Here is a 25,854-nt window from a genome sequence, read left to right as displayed (position 1 = left end):
GATTCGTAATTTCCTGTCAGAGAGATCACAGTTTGTAGTAACTGACAGAAAGTCATTGAGTAAAATAGAAGCGATTTCCGGCGTTCCCCAAGAAATTGTTATAAGCCCTCTGCTGTTCCTTATCTATATAAACGATGTATAAGACAGCCTGAGCAGCCGTCTTAGCTTCTTTTGCAGAATATGCTGTCGTTTATCGTGCAGTAAAGTCATCAGAAGATAAAAAAAATTGCAAAACGATTTAGGAAAAATATCTGAATGGTGCAAATATTGGCAGCTGACCCTAAATAATGAAAAGTGTGAGGTCATCTATTAAAAGCAATCTGTTAAACTTCTGTTATACAATTAATAAGTCTGATCTAAAGGCTGTAAATTCGGCCAAATACCTAGAATTACAAATACGAACAATTTAAATTGGAATGAACATGTAGAAAATGTTGTGGGAAAGGCAAACTAAAGACTGCGTGTTATTGGCAGAGCACTTAGAGAATGTAACACATCTGCTAAAGAGACAGCCTATACTACGGTTGTCTGTCCTCTTTTGCTGTACTGCTGTGCAGCCTGGGATCCTTACAAGACAGGATTTTCGGTGTATGCCAAGAAAGTTCAACGAAGAGCAGCAGCTTTTGTATTATCGCGAAATAGGAGAGAGAGTGTCACTGTTTGTGATGGACAGCATTAAAACAACGCGTTTTTCGTTGCGGCAGAATCTTCTCACCAAATTTCAGTCACCATCCTGATCCTCCGAATGCGAAAATATTTTGTTGACGCCGACATATATAGCGAGAAACGATCATCATAATAAAATAAAGGAAATCAGAGCTAGCACGGAAATATATAGGTGATCGTTATTCCTCCTACCTTTTCGATACTGGAATAATGGAAAATTATTGACAAGGTAGCTCAATGAACCCTCTGTCAGGCCCTTAATTGTGATTAGCAGAGTATCAATGTACATAGATGCAGTTATAGATATCTCCAGTTCTTCATGAAAAATTTTACACAGATTGCAATGATCTATCATGTGATCAGATTGTATTTTCACTCCCCTTCTCAGTTTAAGTAAATTTCTAGTTTTTTCACTAATTTTTCTAAGTTGATTTTTATTCTTTCTTTGGGCACCAACCTCATATGCATTTGAAACAATTGTTTTTCCAGATCTTATTCTGCTAAATCTTTAATTATTTTCCTAGAAAGCTTTCTGGGCGCTTTCTTTGTTTTCTTGAAGTTTTATATGATAAATAGTATTTCTATTCAGTGTTACAAGTTTATACCTTTTTTTCCTTGCATATATCTCAGTACTTTTATTCACAGCTGGTGCCCTCTGTCAGTGTTGAATTTGTTTAAAACAGAGACATCTTTAACAATGTGAAGACAATTCTACAATACAAAGCCCTTCTCATTTTTAACATTGAAAGTGGAGCTTCTCAATGTATGTTTCTGGCTAGGATGCTTTTTGAAACATGTGTTCATTATAGCCATTATTGGAAAATTTTCACATTTCATTAGTCACCGTCCTCTCTCATTCCTCTTGTCTTCCCATACTTATCACCAACCATTTCACCCTAACTGTGTGTTCCTATTTTAGTGTTAAAACTGCCAAAACTAATTTAAAGTGATAATCCCTTCCTTTCTCATACCTTTCAGTGATGCTGTTATAAAACGACCCAATCCATCGCTCTGTGTAGATCGAAGGGGGAGCGTAGAACTGCACAGTATGAATTTTGTATCTAGAAAAGATATTGGGAAACAATGGAGCTATTCTGTGGGATGGCCCTTCTAATGCAAATAATTTACAAGCAATGTTTCTATTTATTTACTAAGGACCCAACTCCATTTTGTTTTGTACCAGGGTCACGAAAGACATAGAACACATTTTCCAATCTAAAAAGGACACAATCTAATTTGCACCGCATTTCGCTTGGTCCAGTGAGACTCGATCTTTTCCAGTTCCTCCTTAATTTCTTCTACTCCATCGTTGCCTGGCAATGAATGGCAAACATAGGTACAGACCTGTAGTTGGTTAGTTACTTATATGTTCTGTAGATCATTTGAACAATTCTTTCATATAATGACATGAAATGAGACAGTTTACAGATATGTTTATGTCATTCATGTTAACAGTAATGAATATATTGTTTTTTATCTTACTCATGAAACTACACTTGAAAATCTGGATCTTCTTATTAATACCTCTTTCTGTTGCAGATGTAGACATCAAAGTTCCTCCTACCTAGAGATTCGACTGTGACACTCCACTGGGACGTTTAATGTTGATGTCATTCAGTATGAACTTTGAGTTTGAAGGTAATGAAGCTTAATCATGTCACCTGCTTCTTTGACAAAATATCGATAAAGTGTTTTGATGGTAAAGACACCCTTAGGCCACGAAACCTAATTAACACCCATGGAGTCGAAAAAAGTAAGAAGTGGCCAAGGGAGGGTGATATAAAATTGGGTAGAAGGAGGCTGGCAGAAGTAAGTAGCTGTACTACCACCCTCAGCTTGCGGCCCCAAAGTCGCGATATATGTACTCGCAAAATTTTTTAATATTAAGTTCATATTGTGTTTTGGAGTATGTGTTGCAGGGGAGGAGGGGAGGGATGGGGACAAACCAAAAAAGAGAGAGAGAGTGAGTGAGCACATGTTGACAGTGACACAGCTGTAGGTTGCTAAGAAACTTTTTAATAATATCGTAAGTCAAAATAGTGCTGTACTCACAATAAAAACTATTTGGAATATATTAGTAATTACAAATTATATATCAAATACGCCACTGTTGATAATTTGCTTTTACATGTGGTGTCTTTTTTTAACACTTATTATCTCCTAGTATGTGATCTTTGCATAGTTCAGTGTATAAGAGATTTATGCGATTTAAATACAACTGGCGAAAGCACCTTGTGATCACTCAAAAGGAATTTACATAATACTGTTCATTTGTCAACTCAGAGCAACCACTTAAGTTTGAGGTTTGTGGTAAAATATTTGTTTGTGTCATGTGGTACTAGCTGGCTGCAGAAGACAAAGTTGTACATACATGTCGTCCATGATTTATTTATTGATATAAGTCCACATTATAATGGAAATATAATCATTTGAAACAGTGTTGTGTGAACAGTAATAAATGTAATTGGTTATAGCAAATTGTGTTCTGAATTGTTATCCAAATTATAAAAGAAGATCTTCGTACTGCAGCTTTTGGAGCCCTGCTGCAGTTATCTATGACCTGGAACAGAACTCTTTTTCTTATCATCACCTCCCTTTTTTTGAATTTTTGATATGTGTCATTAAAAGGGATCAACCCATGGATAAAAAGGAATGGAGTCATTTTAATGTCAGAGGTATAGAAGAAACAAGAGTTTTATGCATCCACAAAGAGTACTTTAACACAGACTGTTTTACAGTATAGATAAAGAAAATATTTCACATTTTACACAACATTCTCACAGATAAATGTGCGCAAAAAGAATTCATTCATAATTTTTTTGCATTTAACTGCAGATACTTGTATAATATTATAAAATATATCTAGGCCCATGAATAGTTTCTAATTAAAATGGTATTTCCAAAACTGTAGCAATTTGACAATTATATTTGCATGATCAATATATAATATTCACAAAATACCCATATATTTCTCATGTGGAAGTCACCAGTGCCAGTCAGAATCTATTATGAATATTTTCCCCTGATAAATTCCAATATGCATTACAGGTGCTTATGTAAAGCAGATCATATTTACTCATGTTTTGTATTAAGTAATTTCCTGTGAGAAAACAGTTTCTCTGGAAATATGAGTTAATTCAGGAACTGCCTGAACAATAATATTTTATTGTTTACATACAACAAAATTTGTTTCAAAAGAATTAATTTGTGAAAATGTAGTCAACAGACTATGCACAATTTAACTGAGCTTTCTGTGTAGAATTTTGTGCAAAATTTTAGAAACATAAAATGTAACAAAATAAAGTAAAATTTACTTAGAAGAAGAAAGCTTAAACAGGAAAACGTTTTTTACATTAAAAGCTACTACACCAGAATGACTACTTATCTTCATAGAATCTAACAGCAAAGGCAACTGACACCACATCCATTAACATATACGTTAGCCACAACATTAAGCTTCTTATTTATTAATATTCTATCAGCTTCCATTTGTTACATTTCATTATTTGTGCCAATTTGATTACAAACATGCTAAAAAAATAATGTCCTCAGTGACACAATGTTACACTGAGGTGAGTACATGCAACTTCTTTGGTTTATTTTAGACAACTAAAATTCTGCAGGCTGTAGCCTGTCTCACTGCATTAGAAGTTGCACCAGTGGTCAGGTGTTTTCAATATAGTTTCAGTCGATATTTAAAGAATTTGACATCTTTTACATTTTTTTACAGAATAGGTAGGTATGTTATTCACAAGCTGGAGACAATGAAATGTCAATCTTCATATGAGTAGAGTCTCTTAAAATATTTCTCAGTAGGAAAACAACTACAAATGAAATAATGAATAGTGGACCACATTCAATATTTCTTGATAAATGCTAGTTGAGAGTAAAATATAGACTTAAGTATCAATGATTAATCTGTAGAATGCCTTGAAATACAATCATCAGGAAATTGAACTAATTTTAAATTTTGATAGGTAATTATTCAAATGACTACTTTCACTTAAATAGAATATTTACAAAAAATGAACATAGGGTTTAATGTTGCCCCAGTAATGTAGGTCAACAGACGCAGAGTAGAAGCTTGAGTACATGAAGGATGGCAAAAGAAACCATTAGTGTTCTTGTCATTGAAACAACCCCAGAATCCTCCTTAATGGACTTAAAAAAATTGAATGCCTAAACCAGTATGGGCAGATCCAACCATGAACTATTATCCTCCTGAATGAGAATTCCATAATCTAACCACTGTGCAACCTTCCTTGGTACAATATTTGCATTTAACTTGTGAAAGGTTTGGTATGTACTACAAAAATTGCCCAAAGACTCAGCTAATCTATAGTTGATGAAGAGATACAAACTTACGAATAAAATCTGAAAATAAATTACTTTCCTACACTGAGCAGCACGCACACTTGTTATCTCTGATCTGACCTCAACTACTGTAAAAATTGGATTAGACAGTATCATTATTTTCTCTTCAAATACACAAAATCAGTCAAATTGACACATTAACACTAATGAAGAATAAATTAACATAATAAAGAGAAAAAATCTGAGTAATATATTAATGTAACATAAAACGTCATTGGTTATAAATTTCATTTCTTGTAATGGTATTGTTGTAAATTACAATTTCGCATTAATTTATTTTATGAACATAAGTATTATACACAAAATAATACATGACACACAATCCTTTTAGGTATTAGAATAATAACAGATATGATTAGAAAGATTGCTAGAAAGAGTAAATAATTTAATTTAAATATATACCAATGAATGTTAAGTAGAAACTGCTATACAGAAAACAGGAATGTTACAGTTAAATTAATCCATTCTTATTCACAGGTTGCATCTGAAGTTAATGTATGCATTTTGCAAGAGTATCAGATAAAAAAGTTAACTATCTTAAAGGATACAGTGTATCATGATGCGATCCATTGACTATTTATAATTTCTGGTATTATGTGATTCTTGGTCCATCATTCACACAGTAGTAAGTTTCTCATCATAGGATTTTCTCTGCCGAAATCTGTAGGTATTTTTGAATTTTCAAGCTTTCATTTGAGCTCCATAGAGTGGTAAGTAATTCATAAAAGCACAAAAAAGTGAAAGATTTTGACTTTCTCTTGAAAATTGAAGACAATATTCACATGAATGGAAGAGTATTGGTGGCTTGTAAAATGTTTTTGAAATCGTTTTATCCAATATTACAATAAACTAATTTGTTGAATATACTATGACAATGCATTTGAATATTAGAGTAATTTCTCAGTATAAATCAGATAACATATTTCCCAGAAGTCCAAGGTAAAACATTTACTTTTAGCTCCTGTCTTGTTTCAAAATGATTAGTAATGTTAAGTTAGGAGAATTATGCATACAGAAGTGAGCCAAAGATCTACACCAAAATAAAGTAACACAGGTCCTTGTCACGTTCATAAGAAATGTTTTTAAGTAAACAATAACAAAGGCTGAATTCTTCTGTGCATAAAGTTATTGAAATAATCTGAATATCAGAGAGAAGAGGGAAACAACATTAGGGTACTTCATATAAAACATGTTGTTTCAATGGTGATGTATCATATAATCATTGCTGTCAGGCAGAAGAAGGGTATGATGCACTAGTTTATAGTGGTAATATTTGGCTTTCAGTTTATGAAACTTAAGGTTCGCTGGGAGAAATGTGATAGGACAAATTTCTGGCAGAAAATACAGCATGACATAATAAATAATGACGATAGAAAGAAAATAAATTAAAATATTATAGTGAGGAGAAAAATCTTCAGTAGTATTCTTACTCATCATGAAGCATGTAAAAGAAATTTATCACTGTAGTACTGATGGAGCTTGTTGAAGCTATATTGGCAAGAAAAGGAAAATAATGTAATTAGTGGGAGGAGCTGTGTAGCAATCATTTGAGAGTCTTTGAAAAACATGTAGAATTCATAGAAGATTCTCTAAGACAGAGACTTGTGGTACTGCTTGGTAAGATATGAGAGCATACTTTCCAGGACTGTGTCACAGATAACCACAGTAATACATCAATTTCTCAAATTTAGGGCCCCAAGCAGCTCCTAAAAATAAAATAAATGTATGTTATTCTCCTTTGATTATAGAAATTATTTCTTTCACAGTTACAATTTCAGCCTTTGAGGCATTTTCAACTGGTAGTGCAAAAGCTAAAATACTACGAAAGTGAAGCACAGAATGCATATACAGACCTGCACAAGCATGTCATATAGACAGTAGAAAACACAAAAATGGTGAAAATAATGCATCACTTACATTTTGCTTCAGTACATGTCAGACTTTAAAATACTCCATAATGCATACATGTCGTCGCCAAAACTAAGCCTTTCCACTTTAGATATACACTAACATCAAACGAGTGAAAAGCTCTACACATTGTTAAATGGTGTACCATATGTGAAATGTTACCAGTGTTAACATCTTTCATATAAATCACTCAGAGTCAATGTTCTAACACACTGTTTCCATGGCGAGAAAAAACATTCACAGGTCAGGCTGTCAGTGCCACATCTTGTACATTCCAGTGATAACAATTGTGAACTTCATATCACAATGTCTTTGTACATGTGCTGACAAGGGTATAGCTTTCTGGGTGTACACTGCTTTGCATTTACAATCCCACTTCCCACCGTCCGTAAATTGGTACACACTCCATACCCCAGTGAAACTTCAACCAACTCACTCTCGCACACAGTGCAATCAGCCCCAACATTTACCTCTCATACGAACTTTACTTTTCCTACCCATCCCGACACACATTAGGGCTTCTCTCTCCTTTTCCCTCTCCATACGTCCTCATCCCTTTCCTCTTGTTACCACACCCAACCCACACACTAAACTCCTCCTCACCCTCTGTCTTCCCCACCTTCTGTATTCCTTCCACCCACCCAAAACCTCTACCTTCCTCTCCATATTTTCTTACCTAACTGAACCCTAACTTTTCTGCCCACACCTCTCAACCATATGAATCATATTCTGTCCTCCTGAAAGACTTCTCACCCAGATTTTAATTGAAAGTGCCATTCTTCAATGTTTTTCCTTGGAAGGATTTCACCATTATGTGACGTGTCTTTAAATGAAGATATTACGTTTTTTCCTAGTCTGTACCTGAGTTTTAATTTAAAACAGAAAAACATCCCTAATGTTTCTCCTCATTCTTTGCTATACACTTTTTTTTTACTTTGTTGACTGAAGAATGGAATATTGTTTCACTGATAGCCCAGCCCCTGCACATAAAGAGCAAGGGGATGAAATAACAACAAAGGAAAAAGTATACATTGGAACTATGTAACAGTACAGTACTGTAAATTCGGACTATAAAATACAAGATGCTACCTCACAATTACAGTATGTCTCTTCTCACCAGGCCTTAAAATGGGTAATGTAGTCATGTAAAAATACGTGTATGTATTATAATAAATTCCACAGAGCTTAAAATACTTCTGATTAAAGTCAAATTAGTGTGAGACCCAAGTCTGTATGGGACCATTTCAACAGATAACACACGTATATCTACTCCACTCTGTTATAAAGAAATTTGTCTATCCTGTCTCCTTGCACCTTATGACTATATCAGCACATAGAAAGCTGTATATTGGAAACAGATGTAAAAAGATGTTATGATATGAAGCTTACAATTGTTGTCACAAGAATGTACTGTCTCTGACAAGTGCATGGGCAGTCAGAATATGAATGTATTATCGCGCTAACAGCCTTAGTTCACAAGTAAACAGAGTGTTAGCACATAGATTTTTAGTTATTTATGTCAAGGGTGTTAACACAGGAAATACTTCACATCATTTACATCATTTCACAACATAGACAGCTTCCCATTCGTTTGATATTATTGTATTCCTGCAGTGAAAAGGTTATTTTTGATTATGACATGTACACGTGTTGGAGGGTTCTAAAACCTGATAAGTACTGAAACAACATGTAAGTGATGTATTATTTTCACCATTACTGTAATGTCAGGGATGGTGGGATAGAGTGTAACACGGGACTTAGTAGTGTAACATTTAGATTTTTAAGTTACCATGTTTCTAACTTTTGGTTTAACATTTTTGCAATTGTCGTTTGCAGCACTTTTGGCCAGCATACTTTGGAAGCAATTGCAATTCGTCTTTGTTGTCTGGTGATGAAAATGTGCTTCGAGGTATGTGAAGTAAATTTTTATAATAATATAATACTCTGTACGTTTTTAAAAACTTCCAAAATTATATAAAGCTGTCCTGTGGGGCACAGCGTAACAGTTTAATGTGTGGTTCACTGTAGCAATGTTATAGTGATGTGAACAGTGCATTCCCTGTTCTGGAATCGATTGACAATGATGCAAGTCAACACGAGTCACAGAAAGACCCTTCTGCGCAATATACCAGCTAGGGAAGACGCACTCTACTAACACTCTGTTGGTCCTGATATTTTCCGAGGTTTCCTTAGAGCTGATGAAAGAACGAGCAACCAAAAAATAGGAAGAGGGTAATAAATAGCATTAGAAGAGATAAGCCAGTTAAAATACTGTTTGAGGATCATTTGAGACAGTGTGTGATGATACAGGAGAAGAAAACTAAAACCAACAAAGGACACACTGTAACAAATTATATTTATACTTAATATTCAAAATAGTTAGAACAGTTTCAAAGCCTCACTGAGTCTGTGAGCTTTATATGATTGTTACAGAACAACATCTAAAAGAGTAATGTATTCACAAACATAGTTTTCGAGTTACAAAAAAAATAATTTTTGTGCTACACTGTACCCCACCTTCCCCTGCTACTGCCTACATGACATGTTTGTGCAGTTCTGTATATATATTCTATACTTCATTTTGTATTATTTCAGATTTTGCAGTACCACTAGAAAATGCCCCAAAGGCCGAAATTGCAATTATGAAATAAATAATTTCTACAGTCAATGGCGAATATGATGTCCCTTAAAAGATTCTGTGTGGTTGAACCATGATCATGAGAAGTTAACCTAGAAACTGCGTTCTTACAAATAAGTTTTGGAAGAGTTTTCAGTGACCATCCTTCAACATCAAAAAATTCGATTCATGTCAAAAGATGAAGTGGGCAATTACACCCTACAATCTTAATTAACATAGAAGTACACTCAATTCTAATCTTTCTTTAATATTTCCATTCAGTTCCAATGAGGTACCAGTTTTTCTGATAGAGGAATATTCAGTGCCTTTAAGACATGGCACATCATTTTCCTAGCCTTACCTACCTCCATTTAAATCAATGTTATTTTAGGAAAACGCATAACTGCGAAGAAGACAGTCATGTATATCATTAGTAATATTGTGTATTAGGCTTTCGCATCTCTCAGTTATAAATTAATCATTTCCCAAGGTACAATGGAAAAAGAGACTTACTCACTTGTCTTATTTATCTATGCTTTCCAGCACAGTATCTTCCCAGTCGGCCCTATGCTTGATGACCTCCATGTCATTCAAACTCTTTACATGTGCATATAAAAGTATTGAACACAGTCTCCACCAAACTTAATACAAAATTAATGCATGTTTTAAGCAAATTACACATAACTTCCCAATATCATTCAACATGCTCTCTAAACCAGAGTTTCACAATTCCATGTTTGTACTCAAATTACATATTTATTTTAATGAAACTGTCCTGCTTGGTTCTATTCAGAGAAATTTTTTGAAGATTGGATCAACTATCAAACAATAATATCCATCTGCGATATTTCAATAAGTGTTTGTTTCTTTATAATGTTTAATGAATGAAATTATACTGTTTTCCTCATTAAAAGCAGTTAATTGAATAAAATTTTCATTCTTAATAGGTACATTCTCATTGAAAGGTACAAATGTTAGCTGAGATGTAATATATTTGTGACTATGCCTATGTTCCAGAAATGTATTATTTTAAGACTGTTGACCATATGTTTACAAAGTAATCCCTTCTGTTATTTGTGAGAATGTATTAGTGTAGGTTAACCTACAGCTTCTAAACTAGTAGAACATCCTTTATAACAATTTATCCAAATCCTGAGTTTTCCACTGAAATTTAAGTTAACAATGACAAATATTGTAATTGAGTTCAGTAACTCTAGACCCAAATTTGAAATTTACTAGCTCTTATTTGCTCCTGCTGCCATCATCAAGACTGTGATTTTATTGGCTCTGCTGGTAAGACACACAAATACTTTCAGATTTCTGCTAATAATTCTGCAAACTTCCAATTTTTAGAGTATTTTAAATATTTGTTTGAAATTTGATACATTACACTATTAATTAACAACAGATCCTTTCTTTGAACACATTTCCCTGTTGTAATAGATATTTGTTATATCCTTATTTAGCACATGCAAAATGCAATCCAAATCCTTCTGCATTCAAAATTCTACAACTTATTTCAGTATACACATTCCTGTGATGAAGATCATTGCAGATGTGTAGATTTTATTTCAGTAATATAGTTTCACACTACCTCTCATTTGTACTTGCTCTGAGATATTTAAAATTTGTGATAAAGGAAAGTATTTTAACTTAACAGATATTCATTCATTTAATAATAATTAACAACAGTATATCTAGGCATTCTTGTCTTTCACAGAAGTTCTTACGATGTTAGTGTTCTGATGGTATGCATCAACAACATTGAAAATATTGCACATAACATAAATAACAGACTGAAACATACATATAAAATGTTACGAAGTTAGTGTTCTGATGTATGCATCAACAACATTGAAAATATTGCACATGAAGTAAATACACAGACTGAAACATGCATATAAAATTCAAATAAAATCTGAAAAGTATTTATAAAAATATAAATACTGCTCATTCCTATTGCCTCCATAGTTACATTCAGAGGTAGATCATATGTTCTGATTTCAAGTAGATGTCAAGTCTGAAGCGTAAATTGATTCAAGCATATCATTCTGTAACAAATATTAGCACTAACACAATTTCCACTTTCAAATAAATGATACATTACAGTGAACCTTAAATACAACAATTGAATTTTCCCATTTAAAAAAAAGGAATTTATTCAACATATTCTGTATTCAGAAGAGAAAGCCTGTAAATAAGTCAGTTAATTTGTATAAAAACTCTATGTCTTTATGCTAGTTCAAACTGTTTGCAACAAGGTCATCATGATATAAACAACGTTACAACAATATTATACAGTGAAGATTGCATGACAGTAGCAGCACAGTAAGCATATGTACTTCCCAATTCATTAGAAATCGAACTATCAGATGTATTAAAGAACAACATGAAAAATAAGCAGTAGTTAACATATTGCTGCCAAATTAGAGATATTACTTGGGAATATTTAAAACTTGGTGCATGTGAAGTCACTGAGAAATAGAGAAAGGCGAAGTATAAATTCATATCGCATATAATAATGCAGCAACTGGAATCATTGTATGTAGAGAGAGGTGTAGATGGGAAATGATATAGATCGGATACTCGATGAAATTTAAAATAAGTGAATGGCAGATTATTATAATACTTCAGTGTTCAAAATTGAAAATAAATTTACAGAATTAAGAATAGTAATAAACAGCAACTTTTACTTCCTACAATTTATTCAGAGTGTATATCAATCAAATACTTTATAGGATTCCCATTTGTGTTGCACTTTTAATAATGAGATGCCTACTTAAACACTCTTTTATGCAAATTCATACTTGTTTTTATTATCTATTCAGTATAAAAACCACACACAACATGCTTGTCAGTATTTCAGCAAAGAAACGTTTCTAGTAATGTATTATAATTCTGAATTCTTCTAATTACAATACGAAATTTCCATAATAGTTATGAAAGGATAATTTGCAGCAACTTTAGTAAATTACAAAATAAACAAGGGAAACACATTTTCAATCATCAGAGGACAATAAAAAAACGATCACCCATAATGAAAGAATAGTTAGTTACAATAGACACTTTGTAACTGAACCATTTGTTTATGCATAGTGAAATACACAAGCAACTCATTTTTGTATGTTAATATTTCATGAAACTATCTTCAGGATTAGTCAGTTCAATAGAGGTAGAGAGAAGTGTGTTTCCTTTATTAACACAAGACATATTATATGATTAATGCAGGCTGGCTTTAGTACTCTTGTAGCACCGACAATCTGTTGGTTAATAAGATATCAAAGAGTGCTAAGAAATATAATTTTATGTATTGATATTATATGTAATGATACTCCTTGCCGTTATAGGCAGAGCACCTACTCACATTTTACGATTATTTTAAATATATCTTTAGAGAGTATGGTACTTAAAGAAATGATTTAACATATTTCTAATGTACTATTAAGTGAAATTTTCGATTAGTGTCCAATTCCTTCAACTGCAGCTACTTTTTTGGTTATTAAGAAATATGTTTCTGTGGTTAAAGTTAATCACATCCTGTAAATGAGAACAGATCCAGACATGATACTTATTATGATCTTCACAGATACCTTTGAGATATGTTCTTTGTGTGTTTTCAATGAAAAATCTTAGGATATGAATAAAAAATATTATTGTGGAAATTTGATATGAATATTAAAAAAGACTTTACCTGAAAAGTTCATTTCATAGACAAATGTTTACTATTATGAACAACTGTGAAGTATTACCTGGTAAGGGAATCTCACTTACAAAAACTGCTGTATATTTATTTTAGATGTGAAAAATAGTTAATATTTCTGGTGAATGCAGTTTTATATCTTGAAATTGTACTTAAGTTTAAATTCAGATCTATGATTTTTATGTACTTGTTACTTACAGTTGCAATGTATTGAAATAAAAAAGCTACATTTTAACAAATGATTTATTTGTTATATGCATGTCCTTCATTTTTTCAGTACATTGTTAGTATTTATAGTGCATGCTGTTTTGCATGTTAAATTTAGACAGACCAATACTAAAATCACCAGCTGCAAAACTATAGGAGTTAGAGGTTTTAAATGAGTCACCTATTCTGTATTTGTTTGGAGTACAACAGTTCTACATCTGAATGTAGCTGACAGTCTATGACAAATTTTGTAGTTAATCACTGTTTGTAAATCAACTCTTCTCTCATGTTTAAAAGCTCTTTATCTGTACTGGCTGCTCTGTCACTCCAAAATTTCTTTCTTTCATTTTATTTTAAGCAGAGGTGTAAAGTAGAATGCAGAATGGGTATGTGTATTCAATTTATAGCTACTGCTTTGGTTCACATTACAAATAACCTTCATGATAAATTATCAAACTAAATCAAAATAGTATAATAATTATAAACTACAATTTTCCACGTTTTCAGTACACTAAATACATATACAGGGTGGCCACAAACAGTCTGAAAAGCTTGTAAGGGTTTTGCAGGATAGGTTGTGCTGAGAAATAATTGTTGAGTAAAAAATTTAGTAAGTTGCACCATTTCTGATTTAATTAGCCAGTCAGACCGTTTCAGATGCAAATTCAAGTGGCCCATCAGAAAAAGTGCCATTAAATGTGTTCTTAATTTTGTTTCCTCAAACTGAACAATAGAGTTTTACAATGATTGGACATGGAAGGGTAATGTGGATGAAAACTGCTCCAAAGACTGAACAGTCGCATGTGCTGTTACCTCCACTAGGAGAACAACTTAAACTAATTGTATCTGGTGGGCCACTTGTATTTGCACACACAATGGTCTGACTGGCTAATTTCAATACTCATTAACTCCAATTTTTTAACGATTATTTCTTAGCACAACCTTTCCTACAATCTTTTCAGAAAGTTTCTAATCATCCTGTATAAACAACACATATATTTTTATAAATTGCAGACCTTAGTTACAATTTCCACCTTAGAAAAGATATTATAGAGCTTTCAGAATTTTGTATATCTTATATATTACAGACTACACACTACAGAAGTCAGAGGCAGCACATCAATGATTACCATATAGGTCAGATAAAGTGTTGTGCCACTTCAATAATGCAGTCATTTACTGCAAACATTTTGTGAGCCCGATATCAATATCAACATCAACATCCAAAGCAGGAAAAGATACACACAGTAAATGTCTGGATAAATACATAGTACCATTTAGTAATCTACACATGTATGATATATACTAAATCATTTGAAAGATTACTGCACTATTTTTAGAGTGACATGAACTGTCTTTATTTTCTCTAATAAACTAAAAAGTAGTAACATTTTAAAGAGATTTTGGCTGAACATCATGACTAAAATCTCTGCATAATAACCACAGAGCAAACAACATTCACCAGTGTTTTTTTCACTCATTGTTGCCATCTCTGAATTATAAATAAGTAATGTTACTACCCATGCCATCATTTCAGGGAAGTACGACAACCTTTGTCTTAATGAAACTTAACTGACTGCAACAGAAAATGTGTTGCTTTGGTTCCTATACTTTTTATGAAGAATATTAAATGAGTGAAACCATTATGTGTCTGTAGTTGTTTCCAGAGAATATGAAATGAGTGAAATAATTGTCTGATTTCACAACAAATTGGTGATAATATTGTTCTTGTTCAGATTTATAGACATATATAAAATACATGACACTTATTATATAGTCATAATATATCATATCACTTACATCATATCTGCAAATTTTGACTTTACTGGATATTTTGCGTTTCCTTACAACATCTGAGATTTTATGATTACATACACAACATACAAAGTTTCTATAGATATAGCCACTGTTAACATAGAACACATATTTAGAAAAGCATGACTGACAGCTTGTTACTGGTATTCACCATATGAGATTAACTTGTATTCAGACAGAGACTGTCTGCGATTTATGAATTTAAGATATGCTGTCTGCATTCATTATTACCTTTCTTGAATGTAAAAGCTATATTTATTTTTTATATGATGAGAAACTGATAGATTATGTAAAATTAGTTGGTGGCTTGTGTGAGGGTGGCTTCCAACACATCCCCACATTACATTTTCTAATACCAGACTTCAAAGAAAAACTGTGTAAAATTACAACTCTGGAAAACTCCAGATATAATTTTGATATTGTGTCTACCAGTATTGCTGTCATAATATGTCATATTAGCTACAATAAAACACACCCATATAAAGAATAAAATATAGTGGAACTTGTCCTTCATGATATAGTTAAAACAATGAAGCAGATTATGTATTACATTACTGCATTTCATATATAAGCAGTTCAATTGACATATTTTTATATTTATTATTTTTAAATTTTTATATTACTTTTTGATATTTTAGGCCATTCTGCAATGAAAATGCATTCAAAGAATGCTGCAGGCTGTTCCGTGGATGACTTCAGAGATGAACATTGGGGTTCCAGCACTAAGCCCTCCATCAGTTTTCTCTTGCTCATTCTGGTCATATTCACAGTCAAAGTATCGGCTCTGCAATAATAAACAAAAAATGGAAGCCAAAAGTTAAATATTTTGTTGAGAAAAAATGTAGATATACAAGATTAATAACAGTCAATGTTAAAATAGTGTATGCTTAACATGTTGCTAATGTCAGTCTTCATCTATTAAAGTAAGTATAATGTGTATTAGGCCACTATAAAAATTAATTGTGTAAAATTCTGAAGTAGTTAACGAGTTTTTACAAACCTCTTCATGAGTTTTGCCACTACATATCAGAGTTGTTAATTTCCTTAGATCCATCAAAACTTGTATATGTGATTCTCAACACCACCCTCAGACAATAGCTGCCGTTTTGTACATGTACAGCTAAACTTTCTGCTGGTTACAGATTACAACATGATGTCAAATGAAGTATTGCATATGGGTGGCAATGAAGTAGCATTTATTTTATCTTAAGACCTTAGAGAAGTGTAGAAAAATAGGAAAAGGACCCAACCACAAAGAGAAATCGAATACCATGATAAAATCATTACATTCATGTGATGAAGGGTCATTTGAAAATCATTTTAGAATGGAAAAAAAACAATTTACGAGTATCTTTTGGTGCTTCTTGTATACATCAAAATACGCACTTGATTTTAAAATAGGTCTTAATGAAGGCATACTAATTGCATGAATTGTCAGTTGCAATTTCATTATAAAAAATTCGATTCAATTAACAGAGCCAAAACTTATAGTAGCTATTCAGGTATAAAGAACTTTTGAAAATGTTGGTAATTTTGCAGGAATGTTGTCTGCAGGTCCTTTCAATCATTCGGAAAGACAACTGTGTTACTGTTATTGAAGTCACATTAATGCTAATCACTGTTAAAAATTAGATGTTAAAGACCAGTACGAGATACCTATCACTTCTAAATTTATCTCATTTTAAGTCTTGATGAACTATTTAATGGTACTGAAAGGTATCAGTACGTACTCTTCCATTAAAGCTGTATGCAATTTCTGCAGCAATTTGTTTCCAGCAACTTGTCTTTGACATTTTTCTCCCTATAAGCATTCTTTGTGACAATTTCATCCACCTTCCCTCTTGGAAGGAAGGATGCTCATGTGTCTATTTATTTATTTACCCTTTATGCAGTTCATTTCCTCCTCGTTTCCCACCTTTGTATGTGTGGTTGTGTAACCAAGAAGTAGTGAATGTTTTGAACCACACTCCTCTGTAGTCAGAGAGTATCCTATGTCATTGGGCTGTATTGCCAACATAGTATTTGGACCACTTGGGAAAGGGGGGAGGGGGTGGACCAGTGGACCAGAGACATAGCTAAGGGACAGGAGGTGCATGCTTTGACTTGACGCAAGGTACAAGTATTGGTAGGTGCCTCTTCCTTCCCCCCTCCAGCTGACTGGGGTCCCAGCGCACTGCAGACTTGGCTTTTGGCTCAGTGTCCAAGCAGGGCTGGTAAGTAATGGATGTGTTTGGATATTGTATTATGTCGAGCCGTCTCGATTTGATATTTCGTTTAGTTGAGATCAGTTATTCATTGAAATGGCATTTAATGTCCACAAACCATGATTAGTCGGAATTTTTCTGTTTATTTCGTATGCTTTGTTCTAAGTAGTGACCACTAAGCTTTGAGTCCCTGCTGGTATTCGTAGTATGAAGATATGTTATATTTTTTGGCTTCCTTCTAGCCACGAGTTATACATTCCACTTCATTTATTCGTTTGGTCTAAACTCAATTCTTTGTGTGTCTAATAGATGCTGGCCACCCACCAACACATGCTCTGTAACTCAGTCATAGTTCATTTAAACCATGTTAATTGCACAAATCGTTTCGTCCTGAATTTACTGAGCTTCCATACGCCTGTCTAAACGGAATCTTGAGAAAGCTATATTAATTTTTCATAACTAACTGGTATGTGCTCATCCTGCACCACACTGGCTATTGTGTACATGTTCAGTCCTATGATACTAATTGTAGCACATAATAAAAGAAGAATTAGCAAGGAAGATGGTTATCTACATATATGGACGATTTCTGGTCATCATTGGGTTCTACTTTCTGTGCCTTTATATGTGGTAGCAATAAATGCACAGGGCACATCTGTGCATTCCCCCACCCCCTCCCCCTATTACTCTGAAATACACTCTAGGCTCTTCCATATTTTCCATGTTTGTAACTGGATCACTGTAGCTAAACTGTTACTTGCATCCATGCTGTAAGTCACGTGTGTGAAAATAATTTTATTATCTCTTTAGTCTGTATCCCCATAAGCTAGGCTGCAGCTGATTGAATTGTATCCTTGCTGTCCTATTCTTGAAGTATATGTCACGTTAGGTACATAACAAAGTCACTGTGCCAATTGTAACACATATTTGTGAAGTAGTGAGAGGATCATGTTATATAATAAATTAGTATTTTAATCAGGGGCAGCTTGCTATGAGTTAACATTACCCACGCCACTTAGCCACTTCCTTGTCTAATCATGAAAGAAAATAGTAATGGTATTGAGATGTACAGGAACTGATAAGTATAAGAAAGACTGACCCCTCAGCTAGTATCTAGCATGTGGATTGCGCACGACATTATCGTCCAGTCGAGCCTGTACGCCTAATGTGTATTCAATCAAGTCCTTAAAGTCATTATCCGCTGCTCCACAGAAATTTTTGTTCAATTGTTTTGTTGTCTTACTCATGCCAAGTACTGCATCCTTATTATGTCGATTGGCATACGAGCGACCGAAGAGAGTGCATGTGACCCAGATCTGGCTACAACAGCAATGCATAGTCAGCACCTTGTCCAAGGGTTTATGAGATTAATATTCCAGAAAAGAGCTCATACAAGACGCGATTCTTTCGTTATTCCATACGAAATATGAAGAAGTTGTAGGTGTTACCTGCCACAGAAGACAGTAATTTTATTATCGTCTCTAAAATTATTCCTCATATCGTACTCACAGTTTCCTCTAAGAGACAAGATAAGGGAAATAAGGTCTCATACGGGAGCATATAGATATTCATTTTTTCCACGCGCCGTTTGCGAGTGGAACGGTAAAGGGAAAAGCAGCAGTGGTATAACGTACTCCCCGCCGAGAATCGTATGGTGGCTTGCGGAATATGTACAGGATGTTCCACAATTCCTGTTGCACGCTTGTAGAGATTGGAAAGGGAACCACAGTAAATCAAGTTTAAGTCCGGAAACGTCATCCAACGACGCCACAGAGCGTCAATATTATAGGCGCCGGCGCCTGTAAATGTATGTACGTGTACAGGTTGATTCCGTCATGATGTTACTAACTCTGTAGAATGGTGGAGAAGGATAAATTTATCAGTTTGAGGTAAGGGTTCGTGTATAGGAAACGAACGAATCGAAAGTTATAAGCGAAAACAGATCTAATACCTCTGATAGTGGAATATATATACTGGTACTGTTATTGCTAAGACTGCAGCATAGGCGACTTTCAGAGGTGGTGGTATGGACTAAAAGAAGGAAAAAAATATTCATTGAACATGGGCTCTAAAATACATTCCTGGGGAGAGCTATTAGCACTTGTTCATCTTTACTACCATGAAACACATTTCCTGTATTGAACAAAGCTCATAGCTCTTAAGCACTTTAGAGCCATGTTTACTAGACCTTTTTCTTGTGTTTGTCTATACTACCACATCTGAAAGTAGCCTACCCTACAATGTTAGCAACAACAGTTCCAGTACATGTACCTCATTGTCAGAGACATCAGAACGGTTTCTGCCTATAGCTTTCGACTCGTTCGTTTCTGGTACAAGGACCCTTACCTCAAATTGATATATTTACTCTTCACCCTCATCCTATAAAGCTTGCAACATCATGACCGAATCACCTTTTGTTCACATACATTTACAGGCATCGGCGCCTATCGCTTTGATGCTCTGTAGTGTCAATTGATGGTGTTTCCAGACATGGGCTTCTATGTAAAACTTGATTTGCCAAGTGCCCTCCACAATATCTATAAGTGCGTAACATGAATTGGAAAACACCCTGTATGTGAGTGCACTGTTTTCTCCCTTTGATTTCTATCCTTCTAAAATTTGCTCCTCCGTTTGAATGGTCGTTCCTCAGACCAGTTACGTAACTGAATAGTCACATACGAAGTCTACTTGCGTTTCAAAACTCCATCTATTTAAGTAATAAAGAAAGGAATGAAGCACTTTGCACTCGAAGGAAAGTAGGGACAGCTACTTTCAACAAGGTCTTACTTATTGGCAGTAGTGGAAGTCCTTGGGCGGCAATGGGGCGCCAGAAAGTTAAATAGCTTCCAGCTTTGTGCGAGGGGCTATACAAGTGTGAGTTTGCAATGCATTTAGCAACCCAGATTGAGCTGGACACATGCTCCTGCTGTTCCCAGGACTTCCAGAATTTAGAATGTCCACACTTTCAAAAAGATCGTTGTAGTATTTTGAAGTGCTGTTAATAAATCTGCGGCGGTGGCTTTTAATTGTCACTTTTAGTCTGAGGAAAGCGGTTAGGTGGCGTGATCCTCGTCACTGGCGTTCGATAAGTTGTTTCAGGCAGTCACAGATATTTGCATTAGGATCAGTGCTGGACATTTAGCAGGCCAATTCAAACGCATTTGACTGTTACACACGCCAAACAGTCACGGATTAAACTCTGGTGCAAGCGACTTTTATTTTAAAAGGCAGTTACAGTACTACTGTATTATAACTCTCGTTAAAATTGCAAGCAAACAGCACAACCTAGATCTTCAGCAACTCGATAGCCGTTACGATTCATATAGTAAAAGGCGTAAAAATGGGCACAGGTGTAATTATGGGCACCCCTCACTAAGAGGGTATGGGAAGTGCTGCGGTCTGGCGACCAGGACCGAAAACGGTGCCTGTTGTTGACAGACCGTAGCAGTGAACAGTTGGAAGCATTGTTTGAAGCAGTGTAGTCACAGCGTCAGTTATTGTGTGAATTGGTGTTTGTTCAGGACTACAAACGTTTGGCAGGTATGTGAAATCGTTTTCTTTTTATATTCTTTGATTAGTTCAAAACAATTTCTCAGTGATATCTGGAATAAACGGATCCTAAGCTACTTTAAGAAAGACGTTTTATGTTGCTCATGTTTTTTGGTTTGAAATGGTGGTGGCCATGTTGCTTAAGAATGGTTGGTGTAAATATGGGCCCACTGGGTTGGTTTAAAAATGCGCTCCTATTTCAGGAGGGCCCATAATTACTCCTTCTCTTCTCTTAAACAATGTAAAAGATTTCAATAATTTTTTACATATATGGTTGGTCGAATTTTGTTTAAATTTCATATATACAACTCACACAGCAACAAACAAGCAAATAGTATTTTCAAATTGCGATAATAGACCTGACTGCTTTTGTTTGTCCTTGCAGAATACTGATAACGAAGAAGTGCTATGAATGTGAGAACCAGAGGCATCAGTGGGATAAATCTCAGATGGTACATGCCATAGCATCTGTGAAAGCAATGGAGGCTTCAGTGAAAGGTGCTGCAAGAACATTCAGACTGCTTCGTACCACTTTGCAGTGATTCCTTAAATGTGATAAAATCCCTGAGCAAGCAGTTCAAGAGACAAAGTTTGGGAGGAAACCAATTTTAAATGCAGACCTCGAAAAGCAGCTCGTTTCTTATCTCCTTGAGATGGAGCAAAAATTCTTTGGATGCACTTTGGCGGATCTGAGAAGAATGGCATTTTCAGTTGCCCAGTGAAATAGTTTGATAACCCCTTTCAAAGGAGGAAAAGCAGGATGAGCTTGGGCTCACTTTTTTCTTGAGAAACACAAGGACCGGCTTCAATTCGCAAACCTTGTGGAACTTCATATGACAGAGCCTTGGGCTTCAATAAAGAGAATGTGATGGTTTTCTTTGATTTGTTGGCAGACGCTTTCCACAAACACTCATATCTAGCAGACCAACTGTATGATGTGGACGAGATAGGCTGTCCATTGTCCAAAGAAAAATTCCAAAAGTGATGGGGACGAAAGGGAAGAAACCAATTGAAGCTCTAACGTCTGTAGAAAGGGGGACTACAATCACAGTTATGAGCACTTCAAGACATTATGTCCCACCGATGATAATTTTCCCTAGAATGAACATGTACCAAGCTGTAATGAGCGGCTACCCCTTTGGTGCAATTGTTAGAACCTATCCATCATTATGGGTTCAAAATAATTTGTTCACCAAAAAGTTTGTTCATTTCATTGAGAAAACATGTCCGGCTGAACAATGGTCTGTTCTCCTCATCTTGAATGGTCATTATAGCCACGTTCGAAATTCAGATGTGGTTGACTTGGTGAATGAACACCACGTGACTATCATCTCATTTCCTCCACATTGAACCCAGAAACTGCAGCCTCTAGATATGACGTTCATGGAACCTCTGAAAACGTACTACAACGAGGCACTGAGAATATGGTTGCATCACAATTGGCATCCTCTCACACCTTACGACCTTGTGAAAGTTTCTGGCCAAGCCTACCTTTGTACCCAATCAGCTGAGATAGCAATAAACGAATGCAAAGTAAATGAACCGTTACATCTCCACCGACGCTGATTTCATAGCTGCTGAGTTGGTTGCAGAAAAAATTGCTCCACAGAGGAACATAGATCTAATGTTTCTGGATCACATGCTCCTCTACTTGCTATCTCTGTACCATCGACGTCATCTGCTTCTTTTTCGAGTTATCCTGAGGTACAACCACATCAAGCTCTAGCTATGCCAGTTGACGAAGTCATTGAAACACCAGCGACTTCTCCTGGGACTTCAACAAATGCAGTTTCACCATTCTACATATCTCCTGTCCCCAGCATTAAGGAGAAAACCACAATACAGGGACAAAAAGCAGCAACTGCCTGCCACGTCACTGGAACGCCACACAAAGATCAGTTGAAAACATCGCTTGACAAAAGTGATGTCAAGAAGACGTCGTTGAGTTTCTCTGGGGTTAGAAGCCACCCTGCTGACAGAGGTGCAAATTCTAAAGGCCTTCAAAAAGAGAAAGTTTATTCTACAAAAATATCTGATTTATCATCGGACTCTTCAGGCTCCTGCAGCTCTCACCTTGTGGATGATGAGCTTAATGTGAACGATGGGGATACACCAGACTCAAGTGATACAATTGCATCTTTTGTGATAAAAAGTTCTCTCAAGACAGGAGAGGAGAGATGTATATTAAATGTGTTATGTGCCAAATGTGGGCACACTTAGATTGTGCTGGCTGTGAAGGAGCTACTTACTTTTATGATTACCGTAAATAATTTCAGATTCCATGCATAAATGTACGAAAGTTGGTTGTTGTAGACTAGTCTACCATTTTGTATTGTTTTAACCCATTACATTAAAATATTTCAAAAGATTACTCGCACCTTTTTATGGATGGCCGTACTTGCACTCCCATTTTTTTTAAAGTTCCATTTTACAAGCTTTTTGTAAATCTTTGTTTTCGAATAGAAATAACGGATACTAATCGTTGTTTCGCCTCTCAACATCTTTTAAACTTGTTATAGTTGTTAATGTAGGTATAAAATCTAGAATTTTTACAAAAAGAAGTACCTTTAAATCATAAACAAAAGAGGGTGTCCATATTTACACCTTTTCCTCTATTATCTGCAGCTTGATGTAACGACATTGCCACATAACTGAGGTATCTCTTGGACATGACGGAGCATCCTCCACCTCGTATGACTATTAAAAGACGTTGTAAGCAGATCACTTACTAATTTAAAATTAGTGGGGTGGTCTTTGAACAATGTTGCTCTGGGATCTTAGAACCCTCACGAGCGAGCGCTGGTTGAGAATATCGAAACATGTCCTTATGGCGAAATATGTATGTCTTTTTCTTAATTTTCATCACCGTTACAGAGTGAAAGCTATACTGTATAGTAATCCAATGGAAGTGGGTTTCCATTAATTTTTCTATTCGTAGTGCTTGTTTCAAAATTAATCAGAAGCCTGTGAATTTCTTTTTGGTAAAGAAGCACCCACTTAACTGGATGTAATTAGGTGACATAATAAGATAGGTCCAGATGTACAGAGTGCTGTCACGATCACCAGTCGTAAGCTTCCTCTATACTTTTACCTTTGCGTACTGTAATTTGAGGAAGACTTCTTTTCAATGTCTAATACCAGTTATTGAAATATTAGGAATTTATTTATTGTGTTTACGTCGTCAAGTTCATCGAGGAAATTAGACGCCTGGAGATCTGTGTGCATGGAAAGGCGATTTTGCAGATGCATAGTTTCTGCGCACATAGTCCGATTCAGATACACTAAACCAATTTCAGTAAACAATCGAGTGTTTTTGCTGGAACATAACACGGATTAAAGAAACATAAGAATTGTTCCTACATGCACTGATGTGAAAATATAGCATTAGTTTCAAGATACTAAATAAACGAATGGACACAGTGGGTCTAGAGTGATTCAGCAAGTTGGCTATCACCGATGTGCCGAAGATGAAGGCCTACAAAGCACTATCGAGGATGTTTCAGGTTACTCAGGATGGCCGTACTGGGATCAGAACCCCCTCTCTTCGATTACTAGTCCAGCTTGTCATTGCGCCATCTTGTGCAGCCACAGTCAGAATCGTTAATTATTGGAATTTATAAGAAGCGTTCTCCATCAGCTCGCTGTGTCGTCAGACGGCAGTTAAATGCACCCTGAGGAAGTGCTGTGAAGGTCTGCATCTAAACTTTTTACGGCATAGCAACGTATATTTCACAAAACTTTAGATATCTGACACTGAAAGTGCTTGATTTTGCATACTTTTTGGTGGAGTTCCACTATGTCAGAGATCTGAGCTTGGTGAATTTCATCGATGTAGTTTCCAAAGCTTTCAGTGTGCGTCTGTGTGTGTGTTTTGGTTGCAGTATTGGCAGGAATTTAGCCAAATTTGCTTATCGAAAAGGTAAGTTAAATCGCTTGTTAAATACGTTACTGTATCCAAGTGAAGAAAATAAGAAGGCAAAATATCAGACACAAGTTCGATGACTGGGCAAAATTTCGAAACACTACTTGACATTGAACAGAAACCTTTTGAACGCCTTTGTTTGGTGAATCATTTCAATACATGTCTCCTTTGCGGGTTGGCTACCTGCTTGTTTGCAGACTCGCCGATTCAGCTGCTCCACCTGTACAACATGCGAATGCCAAACAGCTGATTCTAAATTTTTACAAACATGAACAACATTATCGCGGTTCATGTCATTGTTTGGATAACGGACCTCTTCTGACTCTTGTTTGATAAAAAAAAAAAAAAAACAGAGGATCGATGTGGAATCAAAAACATGGTGCCCTGTAGCAAACTATAACACTATACTTTACGTAGCACAGTTGTCCGACTGCACTTAGAAATTTCCATTCAACAGCTTTCCTGCATGTGAGTGCTCGTTTTACGTACATGTAGTCAAATTACCAGGAAGATTAATGATACGTCATGACTGATTTTCTAAGCTAAGTGCAGGCCTTCATTGTTTAGGTAAGGAATGATATGTCAAGAATGATATATGGAACGGACCCAGGATCTAGAAACGAATCGGAAATGGCGTAGTTTAAGGAACCATCCTGGCTTCCAAGTGGGGTTGTTTGCAGAAACCGTTAAAAAATTTTTGCTCCAGTTACCAAAAGTCAAGTGTAATCAGTAAATGAGAGTATATTGTTTGAACAGTGTGTCGGGAAGGCCACAGAATACAGTAACGCTGGATCGCAAGATACTTAAAATTCAGTTGTTTCCAAAACATATATTTAGATTTTTTGTATATGGTATACCGCTGCTGCAATAAATTACATGAGATGAATTTCTA

The 25,854-nt window shown here is 35.2% G+C and overlaps 1 protein-coding gene across 1 annotated transcript in view; it reads right to left on the bottom strand.

Moving 5' to 3' along the window:
* Positions 1 to 4,203: 4,203 nt before the first annotated feature.
* LOC126297558 (uncharacterized) overlaps positions 4,204 to 25,854 on the bottom strand; it is a 153,019-nt gene continuing 131,368 nt past the window's right edge. The window contains exon 3 of the mRNA XM_049988490.1: positions 4,204 to 16,071. Within this exon, the coding sequence (XP_049844447.1) occupies positions 15,949 to 16,071 (123 nt within the window). The 3' untranslated portion in view covers positions 4,204 to 15,948. The remainder of the gene's footprint in view (positions 16,072 to 25,854) is intronic.

The sequence above is a fragment of the Schistocerca gregaria genome, chromosome X (genome assembly GCF_023897955.1).
Source record: "Schistocerca gregaria isolate iqSchGreg1 chromosome X, iqSchGreg1.2, whole genome shotgun sequence".
Lineage (NCBI taxonomy): Eukaryota > Metazoa > Arthropoda > Insecta > Orthoptera > Acrididae > Schistocerca > Schistocerca gregaria.
This window is presented reverse-complemented; position numbering and strand designations above follow the sequence as displayed.